General features: G+C 36.2%; 1 protein-coding gene across 3 annotated transcripts in view; it reads left to right on the top strand.

Moving 5' to 3' along the window:
• MAGI3 (membrane associated guanylate kinase, WW and PDZ domain containing 3) overlaps positions 1-15,655 on the top strand; it is a 300,844-nt gene that overhangs the window by 225,137 nt on the left and 60,052 nt on the right. For all 3 annotated transcript variants that reach the window (XM_033198447.1, XM_033198450.1, XM_033198448.1), the window contains exons 7-8: positions 8,457-8,514; positions 13,599-13,693. In XM_033198447.1, coding sequence (XP_033054338.1) covers positions 8,457-8,514; positions 13,599-13,693 — 153 coding nt within the window. The remainder of the gene's footprint in view (positions 1-8,456; positions 8,515-13,598; positions 13,694-15,655) is intronic.

The raw sequence follows: 15,655 nt of genomic DNA, 5'->3' as shown, positions 1-15,655 counted from the left end.
CTGCCTCAACCTCCCAGGTAGCTGGGACTATTGGCAGGTGCCACCACGCCCAGCTAATTTTCGTATTTCTAGTAGAGACAGGGTTTCACCATATTGGCCAGGCTGATCTTGAACTCCTGACCTCGTGATCCGCCTGCCTCGGCCTCCCACAGTTCTAAGATTATAGGCATTAGTCACTGCACCCAGCCAGATTTTTTTTTTTACCATTAAAAGGGCACTTAAGAGTTGTGCATTTTATTGTTTGTAAATTATACCTCAATTATTATTCTTTTTTTGAGACGGAGTCTCTCTCTGTCACCCAGGCTGGAGTGCAGTGGCGCAATCTCCGCTCACTGCAGCCTCTTCCTCCTGGGTCCATAGTAAGTTCCTTCTTATGGTGAAATCAGCCATTCTAAAGGCAAAGTAGAATATATAATACTATAGAAGTTGACTTTTTTGATTGTGAACATGGTATTTGTCTTCTAGAGCATGCCCCTTTTATTGGCTTCCATTCTTTTTTCTGGTCCCTAATTGTTTCAGTTCAGTTTTCTGCCTTTTCTTGTTTTCTTTTGTAGAAAATATTTGTTCTCATAGCTTTATCAGTTTACTATAGCCTGCCCCATTATCAAAATCTCTAGTATCGTCCTTTGTTCTGAATTATATTTCTGTTTCCTCTTGCTTTTGAGTCTTTGTTTTGATTTCCCTACTAATACTTCAAATAAGCTTATTTAAAACTAAATTGACAGCTTTCTCCTCACACCACCCCGTCCCTCTTTCTGTCATATAGGTACCATTCTGGAATAATGATCTATGCCAAAATCTTTGCAATTATTTTTACCTGTTCCTCTCTTCTTACTCTACTTCCTGATTTAGTTTTCACATCCTGTTGCTTTTTCTTTTTTCTCTTTTTGCCAATATATTATTATGCAAAAGTTTCAACATATAGGAAAATGAAAAGAATCTTACAGTGAACATACATATGCCCACCATTAAGATATTACAATTAACATTTTGCTACATTTGCTTCTTCACATGATTATTTATTTATTCTTTCTCTATCTGTGCTTTTTCTTTTATATCTTCCTTTCCATTCTCCTAATCACTACACACTTGGATTATTCTTGGTCTTTCTTCCTCCAGTTATTTCTCTGTTTAATATATCTTTTATGCCAGTGGTTTCCAAAATGATCGTACTCAAACTATCCACTGGTAAGCAGTAGAAAATATTAGAGCTAATTTTTCATAATATTGTTACTGAAAGAAAAAGAAACAAACTAAGCTTCACTACTATTTTACATACAGATTGGTAATGGCATTCTTACTGATTCCGTATGTTGGATTATCACAGACTCTAACCAGAGTGGCTTGAGGGAGGAATGGGTATGACACCTTTGCTCTTTTTTCAAGGACACTGTGAAATTTTACAGTTGATTTGTGCCCAGTTAAGTGGATTTATAGACTAGTTATATAGTTTTTAAACCAACCTCACATAAAATGTCACTTTAAAAGATTTCTACAAAAACACTACTGATTGAAGATAATACAAATATGCAAACCCAGACTAATAGCAAGAAAGTGGAGGAACTGATACTGTTTGTGTGCCATATATGACCATATATGAGCTTTTTTCAACTTCATCAAGGTAAAAATCATAATTGTTTATTTAATCACCTCCTTTAAAAACATCTATTTTTGTATATGTTTTATTATATACATATTAGAAGAGGGGCAGATGTCAGATTTTTTACTAAAAAGACTGCATGATCAAAAAACCTTGGAGATACTATGTAAGACCAAATTAATCTTTCTAAAACTAATTTTCTAACTGTCTCTCCCTTGCTGTCCATTGTCAGCAGAATAAAGTCCAGACTTCTTGGTTAAGTATTAAAGATTTTTTATAATTGAATCATATTCCATATTTATTTTTCAAAGTATTCTCATGTCATAAATCTGACATGTTTTTTGTCTTTGCCATATACCCATTTCTTCTGCCAGGAACCAGTCTTGTTTCCAGTGTCTACCTGGCTCATACCTATTATCCTTCTAAACTCCAGTCTAAAGTATAATTTCTTTGTAGCCCCTTCTGTCATTTTCTTGCAAGTCAGAAGTAGATGTTGTCTCCTCTGTGCTCAGTAGTACCATATGACATGTCCCTCTTGTGGCACTTACATTGCATTGTAACTAGATACCACACTCAGAGTAGTGATTTTTGACACATTCATCTGTATATCCTTTCAGTAGAGACTTGAATGTTTGAAAAGAGGGAATAGAGCAAAGGAGGGAAGAAGGGAAAAGGAAGAGAAAGAAAGGGAAAAAAGGAAAGAAGCTACTCTATCCTCTAGATTATTTTGGTCGCCCTTTTGGAAATACTTTTTAATCTCTATGAGGCTTTGAGGGGCCAATAAATAATAAGCCTGTCTTCATTCACCAGTTTGTAGTCAATAGAGAAATAAGACACCAGAGACAGACAGATGAAGTCAGAATTCCAGTGAATGAATGTTAGCCCTGCATGTACATGGCTTGCTGTTATTTTATCCCTGCAGGAGGGAGACATAAATACTTGGTCTTTGGCCTGTGTGTTCAACTGCAAGCCTACTCCCAATGGGCAGACATGGCAGAGAACAGACCAGAATACACCTCTGCAGGCAGGCTGTTAACCAAAACTGAGAGAACTCAAGAGTCCCTGAGGCAAGCATATTGAGTACATTGTGTAAAACTCCCCAGTCAGATAAGACATTCCTTCTTCCTTGGGGAAGAAAGTGAGGTGGCGCTGAGAAACTGGAAACATTCCTCCCATTCTTTATTCTCTAAGGAATTTGAATAATTGGATGAAATTTCCCCCTAGTGCTCTTTACATTAAGGCTGAACATGTGTCTTAGTTGACCCAGGACTAACCCAGCTTATTCTCGTTGTCCCAGCATTATTGTTGATAGTATCCCCTTTTATTCTCAAAAGTGGACAGTACATTTTATGATCATCCTAAGTATATTTTTCTTAAAATAGAACGATCAGAATTGCATTCGGTATTCTAGAAATGTTTGAAACTCTTTAAGAAGGGCTATTCTCCCATCTACACACTGGGTGCACCTTTTTACCATTGCCTATACTGATCTTGGGGGGAGCCTACAATTTAGAACATCGAGTCTATTTGTTTTATGCTCAGCCAGACTTTACCACTTTCTCTCTACAGTTTGTCTCCCCACTCAGTAGGGGCAAAATAGCCCCACAGAAGACTATTTTCAGGATGAACTATATCTGATTCACATTAGTATTCTCTGCAGTACTTTGCACAGAGTAGATGCTGAAAATAGAAGAATAATATTTTAAATGTAGGTTTTATAGTTTAAGATATTGTTTACATTCTGCTGAACATTTAAGATCTTCTAGAAAGACCTTACAGTTTCTAAAACATGTCCTTTTCTTCCCAGTCTTCTGATATTCTGAACCCAGCTGTGTATTCAAATACAGTGTAAGGACACAGCTTGAACAGCTTGGTTTAGATGTACATTTTATCTTCTATTCAAATAAAATAGTGCTTTGGTTAGGTAGTTGTCTTGAAAATACAACATTAGGCATCCATTTTACCCTCAACCCATCCCATTTCTCTTATGATGAAAGAAAGGTTAAATTTTTGCTAAAGGCAGCTTACAAATGTATTGAATGTTGATATTTCAGAGCTTAGAGAGTGATAAAAAAATTATCAACTGAATAGAGCTCCACCATGAGAAAACAATTGTAATTCTTACATTTAAACAAGAAAAATCCTATTTTGGGAAGAGGAAAGAAAGATAAATTCATGGGATTTAGAACCAACCAGCTGCTTGATATGCCCAAAATAGTTTTGTCTTTTGAAATAGCTTTTTAGGGGAATACTTTGGCTTCATACACAGGAAAAGATGGTTAGGTTAGGTCTTTCCTGTATCAAAAATAAACACATTTTCTCTTGGCCCCATAGTTTTTATACTATCTTTTTCACAAGCAAATTTTTGTTTTAAGTCATGTATTCTTAAGGACTCTACCTCGTATTTTTCTCTCCAGTTACTACAATATTTTGACTTTTGCCTCTTACCTTTTCAGGGTTACCAGTAAGCTACTGATTTTATAGACTCTTTTTAGCCCTTATCTTTATGCCTAACAGCTTTACAAAGCATTTTTTAATGCTGACCATGCCCTTCCTCTTCTGTCTTCTTTTATACCATTCCCCCTGATGATTCTTACTTTCTCCATCTGCTCCTTAAAATGTCAGTGCACCTAAGGTTCTGTTCTTCACCTTTCTCTGCTCAGTTTATCTAGGTAATCATGTCTGCTGTCATAGCTTTTACTACAATGTCTCTCAAATCTTTATCTTCTTTTATTTCTCTTTTGAGTATCAGGTTCATATGGCCAAGAGCTTGTTATTTATCTCTCCCAGGATGTTCTACAGATCACTCAAATGTAACACCTTCCCTTCCTGCCTTCAACAGATGATATGACATCCCCCCAGCTGCCTGAGCCAAAAAGTGGTTGTCATCCTCACCCTTTCCTCACTCCTCTTTGTTGCAGTTAACTACCAAGTTCTATCAATTCTGACTTTTAAAAACCTGTCATTCGGGCGGATCACGAGGTCAGGAGACCAAGACCGTCCTGGCCAACATGGTAAAATCCTGTCTCTACTAAAATACAAAAAATTAGCTGGGCGTGGTGCCATGGGCCTGTAGTCCTAGGTACCTGGGAGACTGAGGCAGGGGAATCACTTGAAACAGGGAGGCGGAGGTTGCAGTGAGCCTAGATCGCGCCACTGCACTCCAGCCTGGCGACAGAGCAAGACTCCATCTCAAAAATAAATAGATAAATAAAAGCCTGCCATTTCTTGAGTGTCCATTGGTGGTAGACACATTACTAGGCACTTTTTACATATTATCTGTCTTGTAAATTCCTCTAAATCCACATTAATTCCTAATTTCTATTCCCATAGCCATTTTCATAATTATTCTTTTTTTTTTTTTTTTGACTCTCACTCTGTTGCCCAGGCTAGAGTGCAGTGATGAGATCTCAGCCCACTGCAACCTCCGCTTCCCAGGTTCGAGCAATTCTCCTGCCTCAGCCTTCTGAGTAGCTGAGATTATAGGAACCCACCACCACGCCCGGCTAATTTTTATATTTTTAGTAGAGATGGGGGTTTCACCATGTTGCTCAGGCTGGTCTCAAACTCCTGACCTCAAATGATTCACCCACATTGGCCTCCCAAAGTGCTGGGATTACAGGTGTGAGTCACTGCGCCGGCCTATCTTCATAATTATTCAATATATGTTTGATAATGTATCACTTCCATGCTACAAGAGCCAGAAACCTGGGAATCATCTTTGCCTCTTTCTTCCCTTTCCTTCCTCAATCCTCATGGTAGTCATTAAGTTCTATTACTTTACCTTCTTTGTCTTATTATCTATTCTACTACCCCTGCCTTATTATCCATTCTACTACCCCTGCCTTAGTTCCAGTCTTCACAAGTTCTTAGGCAGTCTATTAGTGTTTATCTTGTCTGCCTTTATTCTCATTGCACGCCATCTATTTCGTCCTTTGTTACCACTGCCCATAATCTTTTTCAAATATAAATTAAATCATGTCACAGTTCACCTTAATCAATTCTCCATCATCATCAAAATAAAGATCAAACTTCTCAACACAGCACTCTAAGAATGTTGTAATTTGGTGCTTGTTCATAAAATTCATTTCTCTTTGCATACAACTTTCATTCTAGTTTACCAAATTATTTGTAATTATGGAAAATACCAAGCATTCTTAATACCTCAATGCCCTTTCATCTATCTGGAATCATCTCCCTCTCCCTAATCCCAACTTTTTAATTAACTAATTTATTTTTTTGACTCATTCTATCACCAGGCTGGAGTGCAGTGGCACGATCTTGGCTTACTGCAACCTCCGCCTCCTGGGTTCAAGCGATTCTCCTGCCTCAGCCTCCTGAGTAGCTGGGACTACAGGTGTGTACCACCACACCCAGCTAATTTTTGCATTTTTAGTAGAGATGGGGTTTCACCATGTTGGCCAGGATGGTCTTGATCTCTTGACCTCGTGATCCACCTGCTTCAGCCTCCCAAAGTGCTGGGATTACAGGTGTGAGCCAACTTATCTTTAAAGACTGCTTAAACATCACCTTTTAGAAGGCTTTCCTGATAGCAGTCTTACCAGGCAATTGGTGTTATTCCTCTGTACTCCCCAAAAAAGATCATGTTTATCTTCGTCTTATCATTTATCTCTTCTGTCTTCTTGTCTAGACTGTAAACTCCTTGAAGTCAAGAACTGGGTTATATTTCTAATTTTTATTTCTGCATAAGGATGATGGGGAGAGGAGGATAAGAAGGGAGAAAGGAAAAAAGAAATAAAATAAATAAATGAATTGATCCACTAAATAGTGTATAAAATTGCTAGGTATTTTAGTCTTGATTTTTATTACCTTCATTTTAAATGAACAGATAATAACCACTTCTTTATTAATTTTCTCTGCATGCAAAAAACAAAAAAAACAAAAAACAAAAACTTGCTAATGGTGTCAGTAGTAAAGGTTTAAAATTAATAAAATAACCCAGAAGATAAATGGCTGCATTTGTTTACCCTCCTAAAGAAAGGACTGTTAATCTCTTAGTTGTTAATTACCTTGAGTGTTAACTAAAATGCTAAATTAACTTTCAAGTTAACATTAAAATATATTCATGTTGATCTTTTTTCCTTATTAACTATTAGTACATCCCTTTTAGTGAATTTTTCAGATATCAAATGGACTATTTCAGCTATTTCTATAGTCCTTAATTTCTCCAAACTTCTCTAAAGACAAAACGTAGGTCTAATTTGGTACATCTGTAGAATTCATCGTTACTCAGCTCTATTCAGTTCCCATGCTATTTCAAGAAAATTTCTTTTAAAGAAAAAAAAATATTTTTCTTGGAAGATCCATAACTGTTATAGTGCAGTTTTACAGATATATTCCAAAAAAAGTACTCTTATCCATGAAACAGTTGTTTGACGATAAAATATTGTATCTATTTGATAGATTTGCTTCATAGCTAAGGAGGATTAAAGTAAACTAAAGTACATCTCAGTTCTTTTTAATGTTTTGTTCTCTTCTCACATATTTCAACTATTTTAATATTTCATTTGTTCTCATCTTTCCCACCTCAGACATTTCAACCAGGTCCTTCAAAGGAAAAACACAAAAACTCATCAAACTTTGAAACCACCAATCAATATATATGCAGAAAAGTATGGTAGAGAAATGGGGTAGGGGTAATTCGGAGGTTTTCAACAGGTGGCTAGTCATCTGTTCTTTTCTTATATTCTGAATGCAGAACGATAATTTTTCTTAGAGTAAAACAGTATAGCTTGTCAAGTTTATTATAATGGAATTTTTACTTACAAAGTTGGTATGTCATAACTGAGGCTAAATGTTACAAAACTAATAAGTCTTGTGATACTTTCTACACCTGTTTGCTGTCCAGCATACTTTTTGTGTGTGTGTCCTTCAGCATAGCAGAAGCACTCTTAAGAGAAATTGAAAATGAAAGCATGGGACATCATAGTATACAACTGTGGACTTAAAAAAATTATTTTTTAATCAACTGCTATATAAAATGGATAGGACTAGAACCACCCGCTAGGAACATTCCTCCCAACTTAATCCAATAAGGTGATTCTTCAGAAACCTTAACTTTACAAGGAATGCAGACAAAGTGGGAGGGAAAAGATTCACATTCACATTGAAAAGCTCAGGTCAGTTCACGTTGAAAGGCTAGAGATTTTTTTTAACTTCCAGAAATTCAGCTACCTTCAGTATTTCTGGTTATATTTTATTGCTCAATTACTGAGATTTAGTAATATATAAAAAATGCTATGTAAGATATTTGTTATTCACAAATACAGATTACACAAAGCACTGTGGTAGTTAGATTAGTGTACCTTCAGATACTCAGATCCTGTTCACCAAGAGAAAGCAGGTACTTTTGTAGGTTTTAAGCAAATCTAGATTGCTCACTTGAAATGGCAAAAGTCTAAGACTAGGGTTGCCTTTGAGGAGAAGTGGGTCCAAACATAGCATCAAAAATGACTGTGTATAATAGTAAAAAACTGAACAGGCACCTGCTTCTTATGTTGGACTACAGGGTACGTATGTCTCATGTCAGCATGTTCAAGGTTTTTAAATGAAAGAAATATACAGTAATTTGTATTAGCATTTTTATGGCTTGTGGTTCATATAAACACCTTTTTGTTTAATGCCATCTTCTGTTCTGGGCTTCTAATGCTTGCTGAAATTCTCACTGCCTGGGGAAAAAGCCACTCAGACTTAAATTGTGTTTGTTCCTTGGAAGTGAGCCCTCAGCTTTCTGACTCCCAAATATTAGTATAATTAAATAATAAATTCACTCACTGGTGAATTATTTTCTGTCAATTTTGAATCTCGCATTTCACTCAATTTTCTTTATTTACAGAGCTTCCTTATGGCTGGGAGAAAATAGAGGACCCTCAGTATGGGACATACTATGTTGAGTAAGTTTGTTACCTCAGTTAATATTCTCCCAAATGTTTTCCTTTCAGCATATAGCTTTAGAGAATACTGGATACAGCACTTTATGCTTCTGTGATCCCACTGTTGAGTTTTTCAACTAGAGGTATGAAAAGGTAGAGGCAGTGAGCATGTACTACATTGACCCTGGGTTTCCCAGAAGTTGGCTTTGAATTTCTAAATATAGAAAATAAGGGGGAAGTTGCCTAAAGGATTAATAGCTGGAGATACTATTGTTACTAATACAGCCTCTAAAGAGAAAGTCAGTTGATAGAAAACTGAAATGAGGGCAACGGACTAGATTAATTATCAAGGTAATTTCCAACACTACCACTGTATGCTTCTGAAAGCAGTGGAAGAACTTTAGGGCATTATAACATAATTACCTAAAGTTTTGAAGCATACACCTAAAGGTGTACTCTCTTTTAAGGAGTTGTTCCAGGAAAACTTAGTATTCTTTTTAGGGGTGAAAGTTGCTTCTTAGGCAGGTGTTACAGTTAAATTTAAACATAAATATATATTGGAGAGGAGTGCCAGACACCTGCCTATGTTATAACGCCAGAGAAATTAAGCTAACGTCAATGTCTAATTTTGCCTTCTCTTTTCTTTATCTAATTGCTACATTGTTATGACCATCGGGATTGCTTTCTTTCCAGATGCTAAACATTGAATTTGACCTAAAGCGTCTAGCAGCAGGCAAATAATTGTATCAGAAACATTACCATTTACCTGGAGACTAGGAGTTAAACCTGCTGCCTAGGTAGCAAAGACAAAATATTATTATAACCTGAAAAAGTAACAAACACAAGCATCTTTAATTTTATGATTGTTTCTTAGTGTTTCAACACTTACAGGCATAAACCAATGACATTTCCTGGTAATTATCCCTAAAGTAAGCATCTCTGACTCCTGTTGCAACTGTAATCTTTATTCTATTGTGCAGGTTGTTACTTGAGTCACTGTGGTTAGAGGGATTTTTGGAATGACTTCTTATAATTAAAGGTGTCTCCTAAGGAAATGACTCAATTAGATTGACACTTAAGTATATAACTTCAGAATTTCAATGTCTTGGTTCCTTTGAAAGCTATGCTAATTTTGTTTCCATTGTGTTACTTAATATCTTACTGATGCTGTGATATAAAAAGTATACAGCAGCTCTTTCATTATTTTTTTCCTAAGTCATATTTTGTTAAAGGAAGCAACGACCATTTTTCACCTTAAAGGAATATTTGGGGGCCAACTGAAAAGGTTTTGCAGGATTTTTTTCTTCCCCTCAAAGTTTAGTCTCTTTAAATTGGGCTCTAATCAGCTATTATTTGCCATTGACACTGCTGAACATTTCTGAGATAATGATTCTCATTCTCTTTATTACCCATTCCAAGTGAATTTGAATACATGGTCAAAAGGTGAAAGTCATTTGCCTGTTATAAAACCTTGAGCTGAATGATCTGGTGCCCATTATGCAAAGATATAATATTAAAGCAACTTTAGGGCAGATCCTGAAGCGACCTCCTCCTAGTTGTCAGGGAGGTACATGAAATAGCCTGAATTAGAAGCAACAGCAACAGCGACATGATTTTGTATGATTGTTCCCAGAATGAGCTCATTTTACAGGAGGGTTTTGTATTAGATTAAGAAGGAGCAGACTGTACTCAAGATGCACATTAGTATGGAGTCAGCTGAGCTATGGAGTGTGGCTTGATTCCCAGATTAGTTAGGTTTTGAATCTCAACCATGGTAATCTGCAGTGAGTTTACTGATGTAGATAAAAAGCTGTTACTTGAATGGCTACTCTTTGGCTCTCTTAGTTTGTCAAACCAGATGGCACGATGATTGCTCTTGGCAGGAGCCTTATAGTAGTAACACCAACTGCAATGGTAGTTTTTCTTTGTATTTATTTTAGAGGATGGGATTCTGAAATGGATGAATTTGTTTTTTAAAATAAAATTGTTCCAAAAATATAATATGCTTATAATATGCATAAATATAAATATGCATAAGCTATAAATATGCTTATATATTTAGAAATGCGGTCTTGATTGTATTGCATTACATGTCTTTTTAAAATTAACATAATAATTATACACATTTTGGGGGTGCATAGTGATGTTTCAGTACACATATAGTGATTAGATCAGGGTAATGAACATTAAATGTCTTGATGCATCTAGGTGACAAAGTCAAAATATATACTTGCTTTCACAACTAAAACTTTTTTTTTTTTTTGAGACAGAGCTTTGCTCTTGTCGCCCAGGCTAGAGTGCAGCAGCACGATCTTGGCTCACTGCAACCTCCGCCTCCCAGGTTGAAGTGATTCTCGTACCTCAGCCCCCGAGTAGCCGAGATTATAGGCATGTGCCACCACACCCAGCTAATTTTGTATTTTTAGTAGAGATGGGTTTTCCCCATGTTGGCCAGGCTGGTCTGAAACTCCTGACCTCAAGTGATCCATCTGCCTCAGCCTCCCAAAGTGCTGGCCTCGGCCTCCCAAAGTGCTGGAATCACAGGTGTGAGCCGTCATGCCCAGCCATCTAAAATTCTTTCTGAAAGAATATTTCATTGAGATAAATTTTTAATGTCCAGATATTAGGCATAAAATTTTAATACAGATAATGTGCCACCTTATGTACTAATATTTAATCATTCTTGTTTGCTATCTTTTTTTCTTTCTGATAATCTATAATATTTTCCTCTCTCATTTCCCATAGCTGGTTATATGGAAAACAAAATTTGTTGTATCTTAATAATAGTGTAGGTATAAGTAACTAAATGAAAAGGACAGTATTCTCACTTCTTTATTTTTTGATTTTTTTTTTTGAGTGGCATTTTAGTCTAGATAGTCGAAGATAATGAAGATAATAACTTCCTTCAGTAAATCTTATATTCTGTTGTCAAATTTTTAGGAAAAGGATTACTCATTTGCATACTTCTACATGTCTCCCACACATTACAAAGGGTATAAATACAAATTACTACTTTTTATGTTCTAATGCCTGGGTGGCAAAGTGAGTCATTCTAGCCAATGATATTAAAGTGAAAGTGAGCCAAGCTTCTTTCTGAACAGGTTTATCCTTTTCTGAGTGTCAGTTTTTAGTTGTTTCTCAAAAGAATATGTAAAATATCAGTTCTTAAATAAATTTTTTAAAGTAGTTCCTAAGATTTTTATTTTCACAGAGTTAAACAGTTAACTCAATGGACAGGGTGTCCCCCTCATATTATGAAACAGAAGCATACTTGAGTGTTAGTGAAATCAGGACCCAAAGAATGTCCAGTGGCACTTACCATATTTAGATCTCTTAAACTATTTAATAAGTAACCACATCTGTTGTGGAACTAATATGCACTAGCAGCCTAAGTGACATGGAGAAAGCTAACATTCCTTTTTTTGAAGGTGGTTTTTTAAATTTTTATGTTAGTCCCTGCTGCCCATTTCTCTGCCACCACCCTTAATGTTTGCAAATGGCAAAGCTGCAGTGTGGACAACATAGTAAGACCCTGTCTCTACAAAAAAAATTTTTTTTAATTTACTGGGCATTGTGGCACACACCTGTGGTCACAGCTACTCAGGAGGCTGAGGTGGGAATACCGCTCGAGCCTGAGAGGTTGAGGCTGCAGTGAGCTGTGATCAGACCATTGCATTCCAGCCTGGGTGACAGAATGAGATCCTGTCTCCAAAAAAAGTAAAATAAATAAATAAAAAGGCAAAGTAAATGTTCAATTTGTGTGACTATTTATATGTACATTTTGTAATATTCAGCCTACCTAAAGACAATCATGTTCTGAAATTCTCATGAATTGGTATTTAATTGTTGGTGTTCACTCGTGTTACCTCTTTTTTTATATTTATTTTTTTGTGATGGAGTTTCACTCTTGTCACCTGAGCTAGAGTGCAATGGAACGATCTCGGCTCACTGCAACCTCTGCCTCTTGGGTTCAAGTGAGCCTCCTACCTCAGCCTCCCGAGTAGCTGGGATTACAGCCATGCGCTGCCACGCCGAGCTTATTTTTGTATTTTTAGTAGAGACGGGGTTTCACCATGTTGGCCAGGATGGTCTCTATCTCTTGACCTGGTGATCTGCCTGCCTTGGCCTCCTAAAGTGCTGAGATTATAGGCATGAGCCACTGTACCCGACCTCACTTCTTATTAAAGTGGAAAACTGTAGCATATGCTGAAATATATTTGTACTATGGTAGTGTTAGAATGTGGTTTCCATTGCTTCTGAATTAGACCTATTCGAGGTCCTAAACATCTTTTTTACAGCAGTTGCTTTCTTAACCAACTTCCAGTTACCTGGCTTGCCAGAAGAACAGTGATCTTTTTCTTCTGTAAAACATACTATTGCCCATAGCGTGTTGAATAGTTTTGGCTAGTCTCCTAGCGGCTAGTCTCCCCAGGTTTCCTGCTTTCTCTCACAGAGTTGTATGCATTCCAAGAGTCAGTAGTGAATGTTCCCAAATCATAAATGTCAGTTGAACCTATGTTATAATTATTCATTTAATTATGATATAATTATGAAGAAATTTAAGTGTGAAAGAGTTATTCTATACTATAATTGATAAAAGCAAGTCATTTTCTTAGTTGCTACTGAACAGATATAGGTGAGTCAGTGGAAAAGTAATAGTAATATAATTTAAAAAGGATTCTGTACACAGATTTCTTTGAAAGTGTCTTTACAGCTTGCTTTATTTTGGAGAAACTTAAATTAAAACCCTTCTATCATTAACTGCCTTTCTTAAAAAAAATTAAATTACCAAGAACAAGTACTTCTGATTGCATAAGATAAGAAGGCTATAATTTTGAAAACCGTTATTGGCTATATTGGGTAGGTTTATGAAGAAGCTATAGTAAATATAATATCAAAAGCTTCACAGCTTGGCATCTTCTACAGGACTTTATTTAGCTGACAGAAAGCCCCACTGCTATCATCTGTCAGTCTCTCTATGTTCCATAGCCTAAAGATACATATTTGTCCCCTAATCTATGAGGATGGAATGGTATGATAGACTATTTAAGAATATGTTACTGTTTTATTTTAAACTGAAATGTATATTTTTCTGCATTCTATAGTCACCTTAACCAGAAAACCCAGTTTGAAAATCCAGTGGAGGAAGCGAAAAGGAAAAAGCAGTTAGGACAGGCTGAAATTGGGTCTTCAAAACCAGGTAGGCATTCTTCTCAATCTTTTCTTGAAAGAATAACTTGTGAAATTTGTATGCTGAGTTAATAAAAGTGAGTTTGAACTTTTTATTTCTATGACTTTGACACTAGACAAGAATGTCTAATATTTGTTACTGTAAAGATATGAATAATCTTAATAAAACATCTGAACGTTATGAGAATAGTGAGATTTTTCTCAGGAGTATATAAAAAGCATGAAGTTGTTGGGAGAAGGGATTTGGGTAGCTTTTTTGTGAAGCTGAGATTTTGTTTTGAAGATTGGAATGTTTCCTTATATGTTTAAGGCGAGACCAATATTAGGTCTCTAGTTCATCATTAGCTTTTCCCAAGTTAATTGCTTAAGTATGGTATCTGTAACTATTGAGGATTCTTCATTAACCAAGATTAATAAATAATAAATATATCAAATGATTTACCTACATCATCGAGTCTCAAGTGGGATGGTAGGTATTAGTAACGTCAGACTCACTTAGGGAGCATTTTTTAAAAATACAGATCTGGAAATTTCAATGAGCCTAGTCATGTGTATTTTGAAAACACTGCTCAGGAAGTTCTTACATTCTACTTATCCCTCCCCATCCCTTTTCCAGTCCTCATTTGTCATTAATAACCAGGGGTATATATGGTCATATTGTAGTAATCCAGTAGATTCTCCACTTCAGTTGCCTGTGAGAGAAATAGTTCTTTCTTATAGTTACTCTTCAAAAACATCATCCTCCTCCTAAAGTTTTGCATTTCGTTTAGCAAACATTTTGAGTTTAACAAATACTTTTGAGCACTGACTATATCCCCATTGCTTTGCTAGGCACTAGGTATTCAAAAATGACTAAGAGTAAGACAGGGCTTGCCCTCAAGAGTTCACAGTCTAATATAGGAAACTGATGGTTATAATATATGGAGATAGGTGCCATCCTAGAATAGTAATTATAAGGGTAAGCTGAGGAGCAGGTTTGAGTCCCAGCTGTGTAACCTTGGATACATTTCCTAAATCTCTAAATGCCCCTATTTCTTCATATATAAAATAGGAATAATAATGGTACCCACCTCTTAAGGTGGTTATGAGTATGTAAAATAACAGATGTAAAGTGCCTGCAATGGTATTAAGCGTATGTTGGCTAATAAATGATAGTTTCATTGTTATTAATTGAGATGTACAAGGTACAGTGGTGGCATAACAAAGGGAGTACCCAACTCTGCTTTGGTGGAGATTGTCAAGGGGGCAGGAGAAATTTCAAAGCAGAAGAGATATGAACCGGGTCTTGAAAAGTCAGGAAAAGTTAAAGTAGGCAGACAGAAATTTTAAAGGAGTAAGAAAGCATACCAAATAGAAGGAACAGAATGTTTAAAATCATAGAAGCATGAAATGGTGTGCTGAAAGGCCAGAAGGCAAGTAGGCGTGGTTACAGCATAGGGTATTTGTAGGGCAGTAACAAGCGATGAGTTTATAGGGATAGGCAGCCATGAGAAGAGGTTGAGTATGTCACACATGTTGCTGGAATCTCAAGGAAGTTGAAGATTGAAAAATATATGTTGGATTTGACAATAGGGAGGTCATTAGTCACTCTAGCAAGAGCAAGTAGAGAGTGAAATAAAATTGCAATAGAATGAAGAAGGTATGGGAGGTGAAGACGTGGAGACAATGAGTATAACTAACTATTTTCATAGCTTTGACCATGAAAGATTATAGACAGAAGACATGAACTGAAGAGCAACTTAAATCCCTAATTTATACATAAGGAAATGGAGACTTTAATAAAGATTAAGCCTCTTGCTTAGAATAACAGTGTCAAGCCAGAATTTGAACTTAGTTTTACTGACTTTAAATTCAAAGTTCTTTGTATTATGATATATAGTCCCTGAATTCATGGCACATTTCAGTGGAGATCTTTCCTCCCTTAATAAACTCTAATTTCCCTGAAGTCAGGTGCCATATGTTTTATTGATTT

Source organism: Trachypithecus francoisi, unplaced genomic scaffold, assembly GCF_009764315.1.
Source record: "Trachypithecus francoisi isolate TF-2019V2 unplaced genomic scaffold, Tfra_2.0 Lachesis_group5, whole genome shotgun sequence".
Classification (NCBI taxonomy): domain Eukaryota; kingdom Metazoa; phylum Chordata; class Mammalia; order Primates; family Cercopithecidae; genus Trachypithecus; species Trachypithecus francoisi.
Note: the sequence above shows the minus strand (reverse complement) of the source record. Positions and strands in the feature narration are given on the sequence as shown.